The sequence below is a fragment of the Sinocyclocheilus rhinocerous genome, unplaced genomic scaffold (assembly GCF_001515625.1).
Source record: "Sinocyclocheilus rhinocerous isolate Xijiao unplaced genomic scaffold, SAMN03320098_v1.1 scaffold954, whole genome shotgun sequence".
Taxonomy (NCBI): domain Eukaryota; kingdom Metazoa; phylum Chordata; class Actinopteri; order Cypriniformes; family Cyprinidae; genus Sinocyclocheilus; species Sinocyclocheilus rhinocerous.
The window spans coordinates 193,824-215,197 of record NW_015644642.1 but is presented as its reverse complement, the minus strand read 5'-3'; the positions used below and the strand labels follow the sequence as shown (position 1 = coordinate 215,197).

The window sequence follows — 21,374 nt, the reverse complement described above, 5'->3', positions numbered from 1 at the left end:
AAAAATGTAATAAGACAATGTAAAAATGTGAAACAATATCAATGTTGATTCAAATTGAAACAAAATTTAACTCTGATTCATGATGTTGATTGACCCGTGAATAAACGTTGAAAAGCTGCTGGGTTTTTATCATGTCAGAACTAAACATTCAATTAAGTTTTGTGTAAAAGCGTAATTTTGGTAAGCCAATCAAATGAAGAAAGAAAAATATAGTTGATACTTGGTTTGTCACACCTGAAATAGAAGGTTGAGCACATTGCATTGTGGGATACAACATTACATACAGTGTATTCTGTTAAATACTGCACAGTTTGACAAAGTTTGTGTTAATAGTATGATAGCATGCTTTTCCAAACACAGCCTTAAATTGTTTACAGATATAATTATGCAACTCTCCCATAGTTTGAATCAATCTTCTAAAACCTGATCCTTTCCTGGCTTGTACATGTTATCAAGGACAGCATGCCATTATATGTCCAAATGCTCAATAGACAAATCCATTAAGGCTCTTTCTCACTGTACTCATCCCTATATGAAGCTTCATTGGTTCGGCTGCACTGCACTGCGATTCAGCCATACATGATTACACAGCACTTCTCCGGCCTCCTGTTACATGGCATCAGCAGCAGCGCTTCAGGTTTAATGCGGAGCTGAGAGAGATGTACTGCAGAGGTCACGCTTGTGTGTGTAAATGTCTTTTCATGATGCTTTAGGGGAACCTTTTAAAGTGATATTTATGTATTTGTGCTTTCAGCCCCACAGATGCAGCTGCAGACGGGGATATCAGGTGTGTATCACACAGACACACACATGCCACATGAGACTTGATTCACTAGTTCAAATATAGTTGTTTTTAAAGCAGTTTCTGAATACTAATCAGAAAGGTTCATTCTTACAATAAGACATGGACACTGACATCAGATACTGTTTGTTAGAGCACACAGTAAATTTTAAAGAAACAGTACACTAAAAATGATAATTTTGTCATTCATGTGTCGCCCTCAAGCTGTGTGTGTGTGTGTGTGTGTGTGTGTTTTTAGGGAATCACAAATGAAGAAATTTTAAATCTGACATGCCAAATATACAATTTGGTATTTATCATTAACTAAAATTAATACTGAAATTCAATTAAAGCAAAATTAAAATAAGTGTTAAAATAAACGTAAAAAAAGACAAAATTATAATAATAATATTGTCTCTGACTACTGTGCCTTTAAGACTTTTTTATGTAAATGATATTCATTGTGATTGGCAAATTTTTGCTTACCAGCATATTTGACACTATTATTATCGTATTCGTATATAGTTTTGTCCTAACTAACTGTGATCACAATGATTTTGCCGGTCTGTTGTGTAGCCCTGCCCACAAAGAAATCTTATTGGTCAACAAACTGCATAGTATTGCTCTATATTGACTATAAGATCAAGTTTGACTTATTTATGCATATGTACCAACAGTTCATAACAATAGACAACATGACAAAATTCCTTAAACTAAAATTAAAATAAAAAAATATAAAAGTAAAAGCTAATTCTTTTCTTTTTCTTTTTATAATGCTATAATAGTATATAAATGATACTAAAATAACACTGTAATCACCACAAAAACAACAGTTCATAGTGACCACATCTGCTTCAATGAGGGAAAAAAACAACATAAAAGTTACATAAACGTAATGACTCGTGCATATATTTCAGCTTTCTGTAAGAAAAACTTAAGATGCTATTTACTAAAAAAAATTCCCCTCCATTGTAGCTCTCAAATAAAAATATGGCACAAGTTGAAGTTGACTTGAAATCTAAACATCACGAGTTAACAACAACAACATTCAGGTTCAGCAAATGGTGACATAATTATCATTTTTTTATGTACTGTTCCTGTGAATAATGATTTTTAGAGTAGGTCAGCCTTGAACAAGCCTTTCTTTTATATTTAAGAGCAACATTGGTGTTGTGAAGGAGGTCACTGATGTTATGGCAACCCCTCTGACAGGAAAAGAGGTGCTGTGGCATATGCTTCCCAGAAGCCCTGGCTCCTAAACACCACGCTAGCGGAGAACATCACTTTTGAGATGCCTTTAATAAAGCAAAGGTAACTGACCTTCATTTACTCCATGGATTTGTTGCCCACACATTTATCTTTTAAAAAAGCCACCATATGGCATCTAGATCCAATGTTTCTGTCTAATGGGCCTTCTGTACGCATTAACCTGTGTCTAGCATCCAGTTGCCCTAGTGATGTACAAAAGTCAAGTGTTTATTCTTCTTTTTAGTGTCCATTTGTCAATACAAAATCGTCCTCTATTCCCATCTGACATTCAATCATTATCGCCTCTTTAAACTTCAGTGACAGTCATTAGACAGATGTGGCCTTCAGTAAGTGTCTCTCTGTGAGTCGCCGCTTCTCATAATCTGTGTTTTACAGCTGCCTCAGCGGCTGATACGTGTCAGCAGTGTCTGTACTCAAAGTCCATTGATCTATTTATTTGCTTACAGCCCACTTGTAATTTTAAGACGCTCTCACAGTAGCAAAATTCTTTGGCGAAAAAGTCCATTGTCTGCTGTCAGTAGTGTGTAGTAGTATGAAGCACAGATTACATGGAAGTCACTTTCAAACCTTTCTGTTCGTCAATGCCGCAAATTTGTGTGAAAAACATGCAAAATCGGCGTGGGGAAATTCCAAATCACACAGATTCCTATTGAAATGACTGGATTTCGCCAAGCAATGGCAAGTGTTACTGCACCTTTGGGCAAAGTTTCTTTTGCTAATTCATTTTTTCATGACTGTTTGCCACTCTTTGACTCTCAGAATCTCAGCTCTGAAGTTGTTAATCAATGGATTTGCTTCTATTGAAGCTGTCAGCCGCATAATTTCAACTTAATCTTACAATAATTGTGTTTAGAAATAATTTTGCGTAAAGAAAATACCACCAGAGTCGCAACAAGCAATATGCGCTAAAAATGCTATTTTAGTTCCACCCATTTATGTATGTGTGTGTGTGTATATATGTATACTTATATATTTAAAATGACTAGTTTTATATTTCTCTGTCATTATTAATTTGATTAATGTCATTCGCAATGGTTCATGGGATTGTAGTTATTTCCCTCATCAAAGCTATGATGTACACAGTCTTGTACACTTGCATTTTTGTCTGATTTCCAAATACTTTTTTGCTGCAAATCAAAGTTTGTAATGTTATGATTCACCTCGTACCCACTTGGCTTGGTTCATGGCTCATAACACTTTAACAAAGATTCATTTTTGACAGAGTCCATGCAGAGAATCAGTCATTCATTATTAACCACTAATTTTATTTCAACATCAATATTTCAAAAAGTACTAAAGCTAGATTAACACATAGTATTAAGTGACTAGCCAGCTGTGCTTCAGTCTCATATCTTTTGTTGTTTCCAGGTACAGAGCGGTAATTGAAGCATGTTCTCTCCAGCCAGACATTGACATCCTGCCCCAGGGGGACCAGACGGAGATCGGAGAGCGGGTCAGTGTGACGCCCATGTGACTTGGGTGACGCATTTCATTACCAGCCATCTGGAATGGCTTTAGTACTGCAAATGGTAGAGTTTCAGTTATGATGGGTCATATTGAATTCCACTGATAAACATACATAACATATTCCTCATGTTTTAGTATCCAGGCAGCCATTAAAAGGGCACCGTCTCTTTTGTTTACTCTCAGCTATTTAGTTCAGGTCACATTTAAGGCAGCCTGATGTCGTAAATGGCTTTCAGGTTGTTCCTAAAAGCATAGTATTAAGTGACTAGCCAGCTGTGCTTCAGTCTCATATCTTTTGTTGTTTCCAGGTACAGAGCGGTAATTGAAGCATGTTCTCTCCAGCCGGACATTGACATCCTGCCCCAGGGGGACCAGACGGAGATCGGAGAGCGGGTCAGTGTGCCGCCCATGTGACTTTTGTGACGCATTTCATTCCCAGCCATCTGGAATGGCTTTAGTACTGCAAATGGTAGAGTTTCAGTTATGATGGGTCATATTGAATTCCACTGATAAACATACATAACATATTCCTCATGTTTTAGTATCCAGGCAACCATTAAAAGGGCACCGTCTCTTTTGTTTACTCTCAGCTATTTAGTTCAGGTCAGATTTAAGGCAGCCTGATGTCGTAAATGGCTTTCAGGTTGTTCCTAAAAGCAGTCTTCCAGCTGATTTAAAGAGTTCAGTCAACATGATCAATACACATGCCAAGTGTGTGCAGTACGGTTACCCTAACAACTTATACCCCCTGCCCCCTTCCTAATGAGGTGTTTTATCAATACAGACTTGTTGGTAACTTTCCTCTTCCTATTCTTTGCTCTTTCCAGGGCATTATTCTTTCCGGAGGCCAGAGGCAACGAATTGGTGTCGCTCGAGCTCTTTATCAAGCCACCAATGTGGTGTTCCTGGTAGGTCCAGATATAGCTATACATGCAAATCAGTGAAGTGAGACATCAATTAATTTTTTCTTTTATCGTAGGATGATCCATTCTCAGCGCTGGACATTCACCTGAGTGATCACCTGATGCAGGAGGGCATTCTTAAACTACTGAGGGAGGAGAAGAGGACGGTGGTGCTCGTGACACACAAACTACAGTATCTCCCACATGCAGATTGGGTACTTCATATGCAAATACACTTATTTAAAGTTCCCTATAGAAAGTAATTTAAACCAGTTGGTCAGAATTTTGATGGCTATATCAGGATTAGGCAATAAAAAAGCAGATTTGGAATTTTGACTCTTCTCTGTTGTAGGGCTGGGTGATATAGCTAAAAAAACTATCAACGATATAATGTTTCATATCGTTCGGTATCAATAATTATTGACATTTTATATAACCTTTTTTTAAACAAAGAGCAATAGAAAAAAAGGTTTAAATTTAACCACTGTATTTTTAAATTAACCCAGTTTATTGAGACAAACAACAAATAGTTTTTGTTTAACAATCACACACAAAATAAAAATCAAACAAATATCTAATTTCTAATGTTTTATATGCAGATTAAATAGGTCTTAAGGAAACTTTTGACATCCCGAGGCCACAGGAGGGTGCAATGAGCAAAATAATGCAGCACATTTAAATTGTCAACACAAGGAAATATCTGTCTATAAAAAAATGTGCATTACGTCTAAATTAATTCATAAAAATTTAATTTAATTTCGTAAATTGCATAAACAATTATGAACAAAACCGCATCATGTATTTATGCACTGCTTAATCCAAAGAGCCGAAGCGCCATTCACACAGATTGCATTTAAAAACATGAGATGCAGCGAAAAGGAATAAACCTCCACAAATTCGTAACGTGTTTTCTAAAAGTTTAAACTGTTTTAACTTTGCATGGCTTTCTATACATCTCTTGTGAGACGCGAGTGCAGCAGTCATATTTGTCCGTCTAAAAAATGTGCTGAATATGCGTTCTGTGTGAATGGCTTGGTTTCGGTTTTAACCCATTCAAGATCTTCTCCGCATTGAGCTTCTATATTTCTCTAATATTTTGAATGAATAACGCAGCAGCGGCGCGTCTCGTGGGCTAGACTAACAAAATATTAAAATGAAACAACGTCACTTACATCAAAGAGCTTTTGCTTACATCATCATCACCGCATCTCGCGCGCCACTAATGACGCTCCCTGATGCACTCCTAACATTCAAATGCAAATGTTTATTTTAAATTCGACTAATATTCATTTTTTATTCACAATCTCCTCATCACAGGCAGGCACAGCACTGCACTCATTTCAGCATGTGTTCGTGTTTGTGTGTGCTGTCTGCGTCACTCATAGCACGTGCCTATATCGTGCGCTTTATCGAGCATTTTTTCTATCGTTATCGAAGAAGGTGTACCGTCGATAAATATCGATACCGTTTTATCGCCCAGGCCTACTCTGTTGTATTGGAAAGAGAAAAAGCAAAAGGTGAGCTCTGAGATGTAGAAGCCTTCTAATACAAGTAACTAAATATGTTACTTTCAATTTCTCTCTTCCAGAATGGAAGCACTATTTTACTTTTACTTGCAGAGATTTTACTTTTAAAAGAATATTGCAGGTTCAGTACAAGTTAAGCTGAATTGACAGCATTTGTGGCATATGTTGATTACCACACACACACACACACACACACACAAATCTTAATTTTTGGAATACTTTGTGCTAATCAACATGTCATAGGTATGGTCAATTGTGATTAATTTTTAATTAACCTAGGATATTACTTTATTTAAAATAAAATGATAAATTAACTTAGAAGTTACATTAGAAGTGGATGAGATGTAAGAGAATGTGAGAATCTCCTATAATTATCCTATAATTATTTCCCTTGCCTCAAGATATGTTCCCTGAAAACACCTTGAGATCGTACACAGTAAATCTGTTTTGTTTTAAGGTGGTTTAGATATGTTTACTGGAAAAGTTTTGATATGTTTGTTTCCTAGATATAGTTTGATTGCAAACATTTCTTTAGTTAATTAAAAAGTAAATATGCATAGTTCCAAATGCTTTGACCCAACATATCCAACCAGAGAAAACATTTTCATGAAATTGTAATTCTCAAGTCGATTTGTTGTTATCATCAGCCTTGTTATAAGAAATAAATACAGCCCCAGTCTCTCTCAAACTGGCTCTGGGTGATGAATTGCCTTGTTAAAGTCTTCCTCCTTCTGGTACTAAATAAATCAGCAGTGGTCAGACAAGAGTTTTTTTAACTCCCTGTTGTTTAGACATAGTCACTATAAGCTGACAGATAGAAATATTGGCTTTACTTCTCATTGGGCATTAAAAAGATCCACCATCTTATATGTGGCAAATGAAGTAATAACTGAATGTTGTTTATTTTGTAGATCATTGCAATGAAGGATGGCAGCATACAGACAGAAGGGACGTTAAAGGACATCCAAAATTCTCAGCCTGAGCTCTTCGAGCAGTGGAAGACTCTGATGCACAGACAAGACAAAGAATTTGAGAAGGTAGTCTGCAGAAAGTTAATGAGATAGTAGAGGAAGTGATTTAAAGGGCAAGTTCATTAGTTTTGCTTTGTAATGCCAAATTCACTTGACCTTTTTGTTGACATTCATTTGCATTGTTTGAGAGATTGGAAAAATAATCTCTATGTTTATGCTGACAAAATATAAGCTTGGAAATAAAAAAGACGGGACACAGTGGATACACTGAGAAGAGAATGCATGTAAAATGGGACCTAAATAGACAAAATAGGGACTGTAATAAACTCAAGTCTCCAAAAAAGTGTCTAATATGCCATCTAGTGGCCAACACAGCCTCCAATCAGGTCATTGAACTGTCCTTTTGTGTTAAAAAATACATTAAGCATCAGGACGTACCTCAGACATACCTCAAGGAACGGTGTTGGGCCCCTTCCTGTTCATCTTCTATATGGAATATCTTACAGTATTTGGACCAAAACTACCTGCAGATGTTCTTTATAGGCTCCTTCGTTATAGGCTCAGATCTTTCAACGTGTAGGAGGATGTAAGGATGTTCTTGCAGAACAGGTCATCTCAGGCCACTATTATTCAGTGGACCTTTTCAGAAACCCAAATACTCAGGCAAAGAATTGGAAACCAATCATATAAAGAATGAAATTACATTTGATTTATGCTACTTAACTAGCCAAATATGCTAAACAGAATACCCTGTTCTCCATTATTTTGTGTTCCAGGAGACAGTAGATGAGAATATGACGGTGCTGGAAAGAAAAAACTTGAGGCGAGCCATGTACTCCAGAGAGGCTTTAAAGACTGAGGAGGAAGAGGAAGGTAAGAGTAGATAAACATGCGGCAAAACACTAATATGAGCTTTTTAGCAGTGTTTGTATTATATGCTCATCTGATACAATAACGGATTTTTCCTGCAAGCTCCTTGCAATTAAAAGACAATGGGTTGTTGCATTGTTAACTATGCAAGCACATGGTAGGAATCCTCATAAATCTTCATTAAAGATCTGGGTGACAGGAGAGTAGTAATACTTCTTGTTCCTTTTTTTTTTTTTTTTTTGCTGACTGCAGCATTGAAAAAAAGCCAATTATCTGATTGCAACACCCTCTGCAAGTCCTGATGCCAAAATGTTTGGATGCCCACTCTCACCACCTGTCAGGAAGCTCAGGATGCACTGACAGATGGCTGAGGTCCCTGGTCTTGGTGGCAAGCCTAGACTGAGCATTGTAATTAATCTGTAATTAAGAAATACGATCCTTCCGAGTGGAACAGGGCAACATATTGGCATCATCCAGAGGTCTCTTCCTGCAGTGAGAAAATTGCAATTGGTATAGAGCAAAGCTAGACAACCCTGACTCTGGAGGGTTTCCTTCCTGCAGACGTTAATTAGTTAGTTTAGGTGTTTTTGATTAGGGATGGAGCTAAACTTTTTGAAAGGGTTGGCTGCCCCAGTATAGAGAATATGGCCATAGTTGTTTAAGCTTTGTTTTTGTTGTGTTATGCATAATTTGTGAACATTTCACAACTTGAACAAGTTTAGTAACAGGACACTTTTGCTCTTGCTGCTTTCTTGATGTTCACCTTCCCGAAGCAACTCCTTACTACATGGGGGGGGTCCAATTCTAATCCTGGAGGGCCGCTGTCCTGCAGAGTTTAGCTCCAACACTAATTAAACACACCTGAACTAATCAAGGTCTTCAGAACCTCAGTTAGAAACTTTCAGCCAGGTTGATTGAGCAGGTTGGAACTAAACTCTACAGGATGTTGGCCCTTGTAGGAAACCCAGAAGCAAAGACAAGGAGACTCTTGGTGTATCTTTAGGTTCGTTATTTTTTGACAAAGTCCTGTGTGGACCTGCAGACTAAGGTAGGCATACATTGTATTTTATAGGCATTCAGTGGTCAGTCCTTAAATGTGGTGATCTTACACACAGCCTCAGAAGTGACCACTAACCGAAAACATCAAAAGACAATACAGGAAATCACCCCCCACTGCGAGCTCCAGCAAACCTATGGCTCGTTTCCACTGAGCGGTACAGTACAGTTCAGTACAATACGATTCGGTACAGGTAACCCTGATCCAGCTTGCGTTTCCACTGCCAACAGTACCCTTCTTGATAGGCGTGGTGTATGCCGGAAAGTAGCGATCGACGATAAAGCATGACAATAAGCACAACTCAGCGGAATGAGTGAAGGACTCTTTATCCCCTTGTATCATGCAAAAGTGACGATTCTAGTCAACCAATCAACGTTCTGCAGTGAGTTTAGCTCCACCCTTTTGGTACCCGCTGCTGTGCTAGGTACCCCAACGGAAGGGTACCAAAAAAGTGGTACGGCGCGGTTCGCTATTTTGGTACCATTCACAACTTCTGACAGTGGAAACGAAAATAATTGCATACCGTACTGAACTATACCGAACCGTACCGCTCAGTGGAAATGAGCCATTAGTCCCTACAGATAACAGTACCCCAACTGGTTTAAGGAGCACCTGGTCATGAGAACTAAAGCCATGTAAACATTCACACTCTCAGAGTAAGAAAATCAGAGACTTGCAGAAACCTTCACTGGAAACCCTAGTTAATCTAATCATTAAACTGCTGCCATCAGGTTCATATTGAATACCCAATACAATGTCCTTCACCTTAGTTTTCATGTGATGTTATGTCAAGATGTAGGATCAGCAGATCTTAAACAGATTCTTAAATTTGTAATTCCACACCCTCCAGGAGCCACATTGGACACCCCTGCCTTACAGCATCAATTACACACCAAACGCACATTACTTGCAAGTTTGTAGTTGATAATTTGTAAGTAGGACTTCATGGGAGAATGTGAAGACAGCATATAAAGTCTGTAATTCAGGGGTGTCCAGACCTGATCCTGGAGGGTTATTATCCAGCAGAGCTTGACTACAACCCTAATCAGGCACACTTGAAATGAAGTTCCCAATGCAGGTTTGGCAGGAGCCTAATCATCCAGTCCTGTCAATCATTGCTACAACGATATATAAGCAGCAGTCATTGCTCCATTCTAGAGACAATTCTTCCGGTTCTCCTCTAATTTCTCTCTTTTTCCTCCACACTGTACCATCATAGGGGGGTTCTTACCCTGTGCTCGAGATGAGCCTCGGGTTCGAGCCTCCTTCGCGGACAGCAAGCCAAGTTTGATTACCATTATCTGGCAGGATTGAATGGGCAGGCAAACTCTTGAACCAGCTATTCAAGGTTTTCATGATCACTAGAAGCTTGCAGGCAGGTGAACTGGAGCTAAACTCTTTAGGAAAGTGGCCCTCCAGGAGCAGGATTGGACCCACCTGCTGTAAAGCATTAGTCTGCAGGATAATGCTAGTGCCACTAGATTCAGTGCATCGAAGAGTTCCTGTGTTCATGTGCTGGAGGGAAATAATGATTTACAGTAATTGAGTATTCTCTAGATGGCAGATATAGGCTGAGCGGCAGTCATGTGGCAGTTGGACAAATTTCAGTATACTCCAGTCCTGAATGTATATTGAAAGGTTGGCCTTCTCACTGCAGTGACTCACAAAATAGTGGACTCCATGCTTTGCTTGAAAAAGTGACCAGAAACTCTTCCAGAAGTGTCACTGCACACATTGTGTTCTCTGTGTTTTACTATGTTCTGGATACATCCAAGGGTTCAGGGTTTGGTTGGTTAGCCTCAACTGCCATTGACAGTAGCAGATGGTTTTTTCCAGGTGTTATTTCGATTTGTTCACTAAACATGGTTGATTTTAGTTGTAGCATGGGAGAGAGAGCAAGAGCATTTATCATCTGCTGCCGGTCCAGACCATGCTGGAATGAATGAATAATGAATGTGGGGATGGTTCTGTCTCCTCAGCATTGAGATTGTGCTGAGTTCTTAAACCATAGTGGGTTGTAGCACATTTTTTCCCTTCATGATGGCTAATGTGCTGTGCTAGTACGTATTCAAGGGTATTCCTGGCATGGTCCAAGTGTTACATGCCTATGGGCTTTGCAGCCTTTTTTCTCATGTTTATTCCTTTCTATATCTCCCCTCTTTGACATCCACCTACACTTGTGTGGGTTTTTTTAAATGCCAGCATGACGCTGCTTTTAAAATTTAGAGCAGCAAGTGCAGTGTGCTCTATACACTTCAAGTTTGCACTTGTTCAAAAGATCATACCGTGGACAAGGATATTTTATATGAATGTCAAAAGGGATAAGTTGGTTGTCACATGATCTGTCTGTATGTCTGTTTCTTCATCTTTCTACCTGGGACAAGTTGTCACACTGTATGTTACACAATTCAATATCTGTCTATCCTTTGCTATATATAGAACAGTCTGTGGAGAGCGATGAAGAAGATAACCTGTCTCGAGTGATGAGGCACAGAGCCACCATCCCATGGAGATCCTGTGGGACGTACCTGAGCTCAGCAGGCCTCCTGCTGCTTCTCCTGCTCCTGCTGTCCCAGCTCCTCAAACACTCTCTTTTGGTGGCCATCGACTACTGGCTCGCTCACTGGACGTCCAAAGTCATCACAGCCAAAATCGATGCAGCTGCACACAACTGCTCCCTAGTGCAGGTAAAGATAGCAGATCTTACGTGTAAACTCAATTTTTACACTTTCTGAAGAATGCTATGTGGTTGTTTACAAGTCTCTATGATATTCTGGTCAAATTTGTTTAAAAGTGAACATCTGACACATGCCTTGATTTCTACTTTGAAAAGTCTATGCCCTCTTGAATGATTTAGGCTCAGAGTGTTTAAGATTTACATAATGTATGGTTTGCACCTGCTGAAGTGGCACAGTTCCTCAATCTTGGACAGCTTAGATGCATGATTTCATTGGCTGCTTGTGTTATTAAAATTCTCCATGATAAATTTGCCAAATTTGTAATGTCCTACTGGCGTTTTATATGTCCATGGTGCACATAAATGCTGAGAATAGCACACTGGAAAAAGACAAGAGAAGGTGTTAAGAACCAGAAACAGACTTCTCACTTTATTAATAGACCACCGCTGTCACTGAGGAAGAGCATGTTGTGGTGGGCTTAGCCTGGAGCTAGCATGTGCTCTGACAGCTCAGATAACACAGTAAGGCTAGACTCCAGTTGTTCAGGGTTAGAGGAGAGGACGTTTATCTAATAAACCTCAGCTTGACTCAGTCAGATGGTGAAAATTGTGCGGCTTAGGGGCCGTTTACACGACAACGTTTTCAGCCAAAAACAGGAAACTTTTTATGCGTTTTGACTGTTTGTTTACTCAACAACGGCGTTTTGAGAACTGAAAACGCATATTTTTGAAAACGGGTTTCAAAGTGCAAGTTTTTGAAAACGGCACCGTTATCGTTTCCGTGTAAACACCCAATACGGGAATCTTTGAAAACGGTGATGTCATGCGCGTACATAGTATGTGTTAGGTATGTAGACATGCGCATAACAGCGGAGATGCATATACAGCATATAATAATCGTCACTTTCCTACAGGTACTGTTTACTAACAAGGTGACAGCGCCAACTACTGGCTTGGCATACGTAATACAGCGTTTTTGGACGTTTCCGCAGATATGTGTAAACGCGAATCATTTTGAAAACATTGTCGTGTATACGTGAAACTTTTTAAAAATGCAAGGGAAAAACTTTTCCGTTTTTGACTACACCGTTGTTGTGTAAACGTAGAAGAAGCCAATGGTTCTCCAGATCTTTCAGGCCTTTCTCATAGACAGAAAGATCCAGCAAAAGGGGTTTGCTTAAGGGGTCAGCTGTCTGCACACAGCTGTTCTGTGCGATAAGTGCAAAAAATCTAATTTTTTTTCCACTTCACATGCTTCTCTTGAGCAGAGACACTACAGGACATCTTATCAACCTATTTTTTGTATTTTCACAAATCAGTCATTCTGATCAATACTTAATTCTCCATCACTGCTTAGGAAATTGCTCAGCACATTTTAAACAGCCATGCAGAATGCAAAGTAGACTTAAACCTGATTTAGATTTTCCACTAATTAGTTCTTATGTTTTTAAGTAAATTCTCATTATTGATGTTCTCTGCTGGAGTTCTACGGTAATGAATAGCCTTTTAGTCGTCTTGATTGCTCGATTGATTTTCTTTCAGTTTGTTATTTCTACAGCGATTAGCCAGCGATTACAAAGATTAGCATTTGGAGGGTTGCAGTACATCAGTCAGAAAATCCTCAGTCTTGATGTGTAATTTAATTCATTCTGTGAGTATAATAATAATAATGACACCGAGAAACAATAATGTTGGAATCACTTTCAGAAGATTGTTTTTTCCAGCTGAAGAACGGAGTCAATTCACCTTTTAATGCTCAATTCTGTTGTGTACACATCAGGCAGTAATTTACAGGAGTGATAATCGCATTCTACAAACGAATTGACTCCAGAAAAACTCTGGTAGAGGCAACCGTACTTCTACACAGTGTTTACAGAAGATAACTGAACAGCTGGTTGTTAATGGCATATTTAAATGCGTATCAGAGTTGTGTCTTGTTTTGACTCAGTGTTGCCAGATCTTGCTATAAAAAAAGTGAACTCCACCTGCCTACTTTATTAGCTTTTTACTAAGTGTATCAGCTGAGTCCAAATAACATGCCCAAAGATGCTTAATAAGCATTACTTGTAATAAGTGGACATGACAACTATTCAAGATAGCGCTTTGCGAAGTAGCCTTCCAAACATAAACAAAACACAACGGCTCTGTTGACAGTGCTTTAGTTAAAATCACTGAAAATAACACGTCATTGATTGCTGTAGTATTACTTTGATTAAAAATAGTGGATACTAAATGTCCATGGTGTCAATCACAGCAGTTTCGAGAATGAAGAATTCTGTTCCATACACACACACAAATCGATAATTTAAAGGTCCCATATTTTACACCTTTCTGGAGTTTTATTTGAGGTTTTGATGTCCTTAAGAATATATATTTGCGGTATAAGTACCAAAAACCAGCTCAATATATTTTTACAGCTCCTTTCTCAGGAGCTCTGCTGAGAACAGGTCGATTTTGGCCTGTCTAATTAATATTCATGAGCCTCTCTTCTGATTGGCCAGTTGTTTTCTGAGTGACGCACGGCCAGGCCAACCACAGCTAACTAGGGTCAGCCGACGTCACCGTGATGTTGTCTGGGGGTTTGGCAAAAGGAGAGTGGGACTGTGGGTGGTGCTCGGGGTGGTGACTGAAGGCGGTGACTGTGTCGTTCTGACGTCAACTTTTTACGGAAGTCACAACGGTTCGTGAAAAATAGCTAGAACTTTAAGCAGGCTGTGTGCATTTTACTGTGGACTGACTGTTTTGAAACTTATATGGTAGTTAAATAGCACCTAGACCTCAGTTATCATGAAAAAAGCCAGGACATTTCAGTTTTGACAATATGGGACCTTTAAAGGATTCACTCCTGTATTTAAATGCGGTTGTTGTTCCTAATTGTTTTCGTGGCCTTTAAAGAGTTTGAGCATTTGAAGTGACAGGCGAAAAAACGGCAGTGTGCGCTTATAATAAACAGAATATTATCGTCCATCGGTGTAGATGCTAATATAGTTATCTTTATTTTTGTAGTTATTGTTCTTGCAGCACTACAACACTTATATACTGGTAAATAAATGCTTAAAATATGCAGCTGTTGTTCTATATAAAGTATAACCATGACAAAACATGCTAACTTATGATTAGATTGATAGAATCACTTACCTGTGCACAGATATATTCCGCCTTCAGCTCATGTGGATACCAAGTGAGTTGGTGTTTTTTAAGTCTCATCATTGTTCTCCCTACAGGACGTTGGTTTCAGTCACTCGTCATACCTGCTGGTGTTCAGTCTGCTGTGCTGTCTGGGTATCGTACTCTGTCTGGTCACATCAGTGGCTGTGGAGTGGACAGGCCTGCGGGTGGCCAAAGAACTCCACCACAGTCTGCTCAATAATATTATCCTTGCCCCAATGAGGTACATCTAAACCTTCATATTCCTGAAGTGTTTATGTGGAATGTTATTGTATATTGTGTGTAATTTGTCATGACTGAGTCACGGTGTGTGTGGGTATGTATTAGATGAGAGGACATGAGGTAGGTGGCCAGGAGCATAGTAGAGAGAGAGTTTATGTGTGGCTTGTTTTATTGCTCTTTGCCTGTGTACCCTCTCTATGGCTCATTTAGCTAAGCAAACATTGTTAGGGGGATTTAGCGTCTTAGAAACACTCTAAGTGCTCATGGAAGGACATCTGGACAGATAGGGTGATATGCTAATCTGTAACTCACTGCTTCCCAAACTGGGCTTCATGAGTTGGTGAAAAGCTAGTTAATTAAATAATAATAGTTAAATGTAATAATAGCATTTGATTTAATAATAAAAATAATTAAATATACTTAAACATTTTAAAATAAACAATAAGCTAAATGTATTATTTTTAATTGTATTTATTATTTTTGTTTACTTTTTATAATTATATTTGTTTACTTGCATGTTATGTGACCATTAACTGACAGAAACATGAGCATGCAAACGTGTTAAATTATTAAAATATTAACTTAATATCTCCTACGGTATTCCATGTAAAATTTAAGTCGTAGTGGTTAGGATGATGGAAAAGTCCCTGCTTTAGGGTATATTTAAGCCAAAAAAGAGATTTTGTATTTAATTTTTTTTATTTAGCTCTCAAACTCCTCAAGGACAGACAAAAAAAAAAAAAAACTGAAAAATGTACTATGTACACATGAAAGCATGAATAATGACCTTAAAATTTTGGACTGTTGCTTATACAAAGCTGTCATTGGAATATAGTGCTTTTTTTTTGGTGCTTGACAGCCACTGGTCACCATCCAGTTTTGTTGTATGAAAAAAAGTGGCTTTTGGCTAAATTTGATATAAGATTAAATTCTTCCCATCTTTCTTTTCCCAGGTTCTTTGAAACGACTCCTTTAGCAAGCATATTAAACCGCTTCTCTTCTGATACCAATACGATAGATCAGGTATGATGTTACGATCTGTCTATGTGAGGCAATATTTTGTCCTTGGTTTACTAGGCATTTACAGCATTTAGCAAGAGCTTTTAAATAACTGCATAGGAATGTTTCGGTCTCTCTATGTTTCAGCACATTCCCGCCACTCTGGAGTGTTTGAGTCGCTCCACGCTGCTGTGTGTATCAGCTCTGGGTGTGATCTCATATGTCACACCGGTTTTTCTCATCGTAGTCATACCGCTGGCCATCGCCTGCTACTTCATCCAGAAATACTTCAGAGTCGCATCAAAGTAACCAGTCAGATTCATTTATCAGAGGCTTTTATATGAAACTGTTTACTTCTCCAATGCAGTTGCAATACTTTGTCCAGATTTGTTTTGCTTGATTTCATATTTATTTATTCTAGTATTCTAATATTGATTTGACAAATTTAATCTCAATACTAGGGATACTGTAGTTCACCCAAAAATGAAATTCTATGATTATTTACTCACCCTCATGCCGCCCCTGCTCTATGTGACTTTCTTTCTTCATATGAATATAAATGAAGATTTCAAAAAAAATAATCCATCTTAAATAGTCCATATGATGCAATTGGCGCCCAAAAGTTGACACATACAGCCATTATGACAGTAATCCATATGACAATAGTGGATGAATCAATGTCTTCTGAAACAAACCGACAGGTGTGTATAAGAAAAATATGAATGATAATGTTTTTTTTAAACCATAAACCGTCCAACTGTCATACACGTGTTCAATAGAAAAGTTGTTGCATTGTGAAGTTTACATGAAAAGTGGTGGTCCACAAATGCGTGTATAACAGTTGGATGGAAGCGATGGTTTATAGTTAAAAAAAAAACTATTACTTCTGCCCAACAGCCGTACATTCATTCACAATAGAGTCGAATTTTTGCTTGACAAACATTAGCATGTTGTGAAGTATGACGTAAGCATATTGTAAAGTGTGATGTGTAAAGTTGTTGTGAAGCTAAAGTGATGCACAAATAACTCCCTCTTCTTGCGCAAACTTGTGTTTGAGTTTACACTTGACGTAAACGTAAGTGCATAGTGAAGTGTAAGCATGTTATGAATCTCATTCGAAAACTGGTGCGGAAGCACAGAGAAACGTCCCTTCTTGCACAAACATTACAATGCAACAAAAAATGTGGGTTTACATTTTGTGTAAATGTAAGCATGACGTGAAGTGCAAGTGTGAAACTCGTGCGAGAAGTGATGCGGAAGCACAGTGAAATACGTCATGTGAGCTTGGCGCTCTCTTGAAAGCATGTACGACAGCAGGAAACAACGATTTATAGTTAAAAAGTTTTGTAAGAGGGTCAAGTTTATGCTTGATGTCAGTTCCTTGTAAAGTATGATGTAAGCATGTGGTGAAGTGTGTATAAAACGTGTGAAGCTCACATGAAATGATGTGGAAGCAAAGAGGAACACTTCTCGAGCGAGCTTCAATGCAACAACTTCTCAAGCGTAAACTTGACCCTCTCGTGAATGCATGTTGGCAGGAAGCCATGCTTTATAGTCAAGTTTATATTGATTCATCCACTGGGGTTGTATGGATTACTGTCATGATGGTGGTATGTACTTGTACGGACTCACAGAGATGGATTACGTTTCTAAAAATCTTCATTCGTGTCTGAAGAGAGAGCGTTATATACATCTGGAGTGGCATGAGGGTGAGTAAATGAGAGAATTTTCTTATTTGGGTGACCTATTATTTAAAGGGCTTAATTCATTAATTAGCATTAGTCATTAATTGCTCACCCTCATGTCGTTCCAAACATGTAAGACCTTTGTTGATCTTCGGAGCACAAATTAAGATATTTTCCGAAATCCGAGAGCTTTCTGACCCTCCATAGACAGTAAGGGAACTACCACGATCAACGCCCAGAAAGGTAGTAAGGACATCGTTAAAATAGTCCATGTGACATCAGTGGTTCAACCGTATTGTTATGAAGCTACGAGAATACCTTTTGTGCGCAAAGAAAACAACAATGATTTTATTCAACAATTTCTTCTCTCTCAAGTCAGACGCACGTCTCTTTTCATTCACGACAGTACCACGATGCATGCGTGCGCATTCCTCTGCTCGAAAACAAGGCGCAACACATGCGTCATGGTACTGTCGTGAAGAGATGTGTGTCTGACACGAAAGAGAAGAAATTGTTGAATGAAGTCATAGTTGTTTTCTTTGCGCACAAAAAGTATTCTCATAGCTTCATAAATTACGGTTGAACCACTGATGTTATATGGACTATTTTAATGATGTCCTTACTACCTTTCTGGGCCTTGAACGTGCCTTGAACGTGCCTTGAACGTGTCAGTTGTGTTGCTGTCTATGGGAGGGTCAGAGAGCTCTTGGATTTCAACAAAAATATCTTAATTTGTGCTCCGAAGATGAACGAAGGTCTTACGGGTTTGGAACGACATGAGGGTGAGTAATTAATGACAGAATTTAAATTTTTGGGTGAACTATCCCTTTAAGCATTCAGATGTTTAGTTGAACTGACCCGTGTGTGTATTTGCAGAGATCTCCAGCAGCTGGAAGACAGCACACAGCTTCCTCTGCTCTCACACTTCTCTGAGACAGTAGAGGGGCTCACAACCATCAGAGCGTTCAGGTGCGCAGAACAACGTTCATCTGTTGATGGTGTCACTCTGGTTAAAAGCATCTGCTAAATGCCTTCCATTTAAACAGATTCTTCTGGTACTTTCCTTTCTTAGGTATGAGCCTAGATTCAGACAGAGACTTCTAGAGTTCACAGATGCCAATAACATGGCCTCTCTCTTCCTCACAGCGGCCAATCGCTGGCTGGAGGTTCGAATGGTGCGTTTATAAGCCACACAAGTCGTTGTGTCGTTACTGTTTGTTCCAGTTTCTGTGATGTTAAAAATAAATATCTTCTTCGTTTGATCAAATGCTGCCTAAAATAGGCTCAGCAGTAACTGTGATACTGTTGTATCACCTGCAGGAGTACATTGGGGCCTGTATTGTCCTAATAGCAGCTGTGGCGTCCATCACAAACTCTCTGTACAATCATCTGTCCACGGGGCTGGTGGGGCTGGGACTCACGTATGCCCTCATGGTAAGAACACACATACATATAAATACTTTCCACACGTTGATCATCAGTAATGTTGGATAACTTCTGTATATTATATCTCTCAGGTGTCCAACTATCTGAACTGGATGGTGCGTAATCTGGCAGACATGGAGGTGCAGCTGGGAGCTGTGAAGAAGATAAAAGCTCTGCTGAAGACTGAACCTGAAAACTACGAGGGTCTGCTGTGTGAGTATCATGTCGCATTGGATATACGAGCCACGTTTACTGACTACAGCCGCTTCGCTCTTCACCTTCGAGTCTCATTTTCACTGTACTTGTACACTCAGCATCTGTCTCCTTCATTTCCTATTTTCTCAGTTTCTGTCCATCTCTGTATAACTTACGCCTCTTGTCTCTTTGGTTGAATGTTTCTCTCTCAGCGGCGTCTCAGGTTCCTGAGGGTTGGCCTCAGCAGGGTAAGATTCAGATCCAGAATCTGAGCGTGAGGTACGACAGCACCCTGAAGCCGGTCCTCAAACACGTCAATGCCCACATCAGCCCAGGACAAAAGGTACAACTGACAGTCCTCTGGAAACAAAGTCAAAAACTGTTAAGACAAATATCACTGCTTTTTTTGGTGGTGTAAACGTAATAACATATTTTTTAACATACTGTATGTATTATAATAATATAATTATTAATTACAAATTGTAATTATCTATTTAACTGTGTAAAAAATTTACAAATATATATGAACAGAAAATATATGCTCCATATATTGCTTTAAATATGTAAAAACTATGTATTATTATATTAAATGGAATTTTTTAATAATTAAGTTATAATATTACAATGTATTAAAATATTAAATGCACGCACGCGCACGCGCACACACACACACACACTCTCTCTTTTAAATATTTAAAAACAATTATCAGATATATCAAAATAATGAATAATAAATAGCATATTAGATATTAAAATGAGTGCTGTCATACATACATTTACATGCATATATTATATATAAATATATTTAATATACAAATATAAAATTTTTCTTAAATATATACATGCTTGTGTGTGTATTTATATATACATAATAAATATACATAGTACACACACATATATTGTGTAAACAAAAACTTTTATTTTGCGATTAATCGTTTGACAGCACTAATATATATATATAATTTTATAATATTTTTACTATTTTTAATGTATTCGCTTATCAAAATAATTAAAATAGTTTATTATAAATATTGTAATAATACACAATTATTCATATTAAAGTATAAAATATGATTATATATAATTAAGTCAACTAATAAAAACATCTCTAGGTTACGCATGTAACCCTGGTTCCCCGAGGGAACGAGACGCTGCATTGAAAAGCTATGAGAACTACTTCAGCGTGACCACACTCTGAATCACGTGTGTAATCAGTCCAATGGATGGGCGAGACGTCACAGGCGGGGTAACTTAGTGACCAGGAAGCTTAAAAGCACGTGCGGTGGATACAGAGGCAGCTTCTGGGAAATGAAGCAAGTGCTCACAGGGATGCCGGAAGTATGGCACTGAAACGCAGCGTCTTGTTCCCTCGGGGAACCATGGTTACATGCGTAACCTGGAGATGTTCCCTTCAGCCAACCCGCAGCATTGCAGATGTCCTGCATAGAAACACCTGCCAGAAAGGCCTTGGAGGCTGCTGGTAGAGTGAGCCTTGACCCCCATGGGCGAGGGGAGATCAGAGGACTCATAGGAAAGACAAATGGCATCCACTATCCACCAGCTGAGGTTCTGTTTAGTAGCAGGAAGACCTCTCTTGGGGGGACCATAGCACACTAGCAGTTGGTCTGCCCTTCTCCACAGGGCAGCTCTGTGGACGTATGCGTCCAGTGCTCGCACTGGACACATACAATTAAGCTTCTGCAGGTCTAGGTTCTGAAAGGGAGGACAGAAGGCCTGGAGTACGACAGGCCACGGTGTAGAGGAGGGAACTTTAGGAACATAACCCGCACGAGGTTAGAGAAACGCTTTGGCCAGACCGGGCGCAAAGTCTAGATAAGAAGGGGCCACTGAAAGGGCCTGCAAATCCCCAAGTCTCTTGAGAGAAGAAATTGCCAGAAGGAAGGTAGTCTTAATAGTGAGATGGCGATCAGATATCTCCTCTATCGGCTCGAAAGGAGGTTTACAGAGAGCTTCTAGCACCACAGCCAGGTCCCACGGGGGGACACGAGATCGTACAGAAGGCCTAAGCCTCAGTGCACCGCGGAGGAAACGTGTAACAAGGGGGTGCCTGCCCACTGACTGACCACCGAGAGGGGCGTGGTAGGCCGCAATGGCCGCCACGTAGACCTTCAAGGTGGAGTGGGTCAACCCTGCGGAGAA

The 21,374-nt window shown here is 39.1% G+C and overlaps 1 protein-coding gene across 1 annotated transcript in view; it reads left to right on the top strand.

The window, feature by feature from the left end:
- The window catches only part of abcc8 (ATP-binding cassette, sub-family C (CFTR/MRP), member 8), a 78,582-nt gene that overhangs the window by 53,647 nt on the left and 3,561 nt on the right, over positions 1-21,374 (top strand). Inside the window, exons 19-34 of the mRNA XM_016576562.1 lie at positions 755-787; positions 1,994-2,092; positions 3,419-3,503; positions 4,345-4,425; positions 4,497-4,634; positions 6,857-6,982; positions 7,693-7,789; positions 11,283-11,530; positions 14,745-14,911; positions 15,864-15,933; positions 16,057-16,214; positions 18,471-18,563; positions 18,667-18,769; positions 18,915-19,028; positions 19,112-19,232; positions 19,427-19,557. Of these exons, the coding sequence (XP_016432048.1) occupies positions 755-787; positions 1,994-2,092; positions 3,419-3,503; positions 4,345-4,425; positions 4,497-4,634; positions 6,857-6,982; positions 7,693-7,789; positions 11,283-11,530; positions 14,745-14,911; positions 15,864-15,933; positions 16,057-16,214; positions 18,471-18,563; positions 18,667-18,769; positions 18,915-19,028; positions 19,112-19,232; positions 19,427-19,557 (1,864 nt within the window). The remainder of the gene's footprint in view (positions 1-754; positions 788-1,993; positions 2,093-3,418; positions 3,504-4,344; positions 4,426-4,496; positions 4,635-6,856; positions 6,983-7,692; positions 7,790-11,282; positions 11,531-14,744; positions 14,912-15,863; positions 15,934-16,056; positions 16,215-18,470; positions 18,564-18,666; positions 18,770-18,914; positions 19,029-19,111; positions 19,233-19,426; positions 19,558-21,374) is intronic.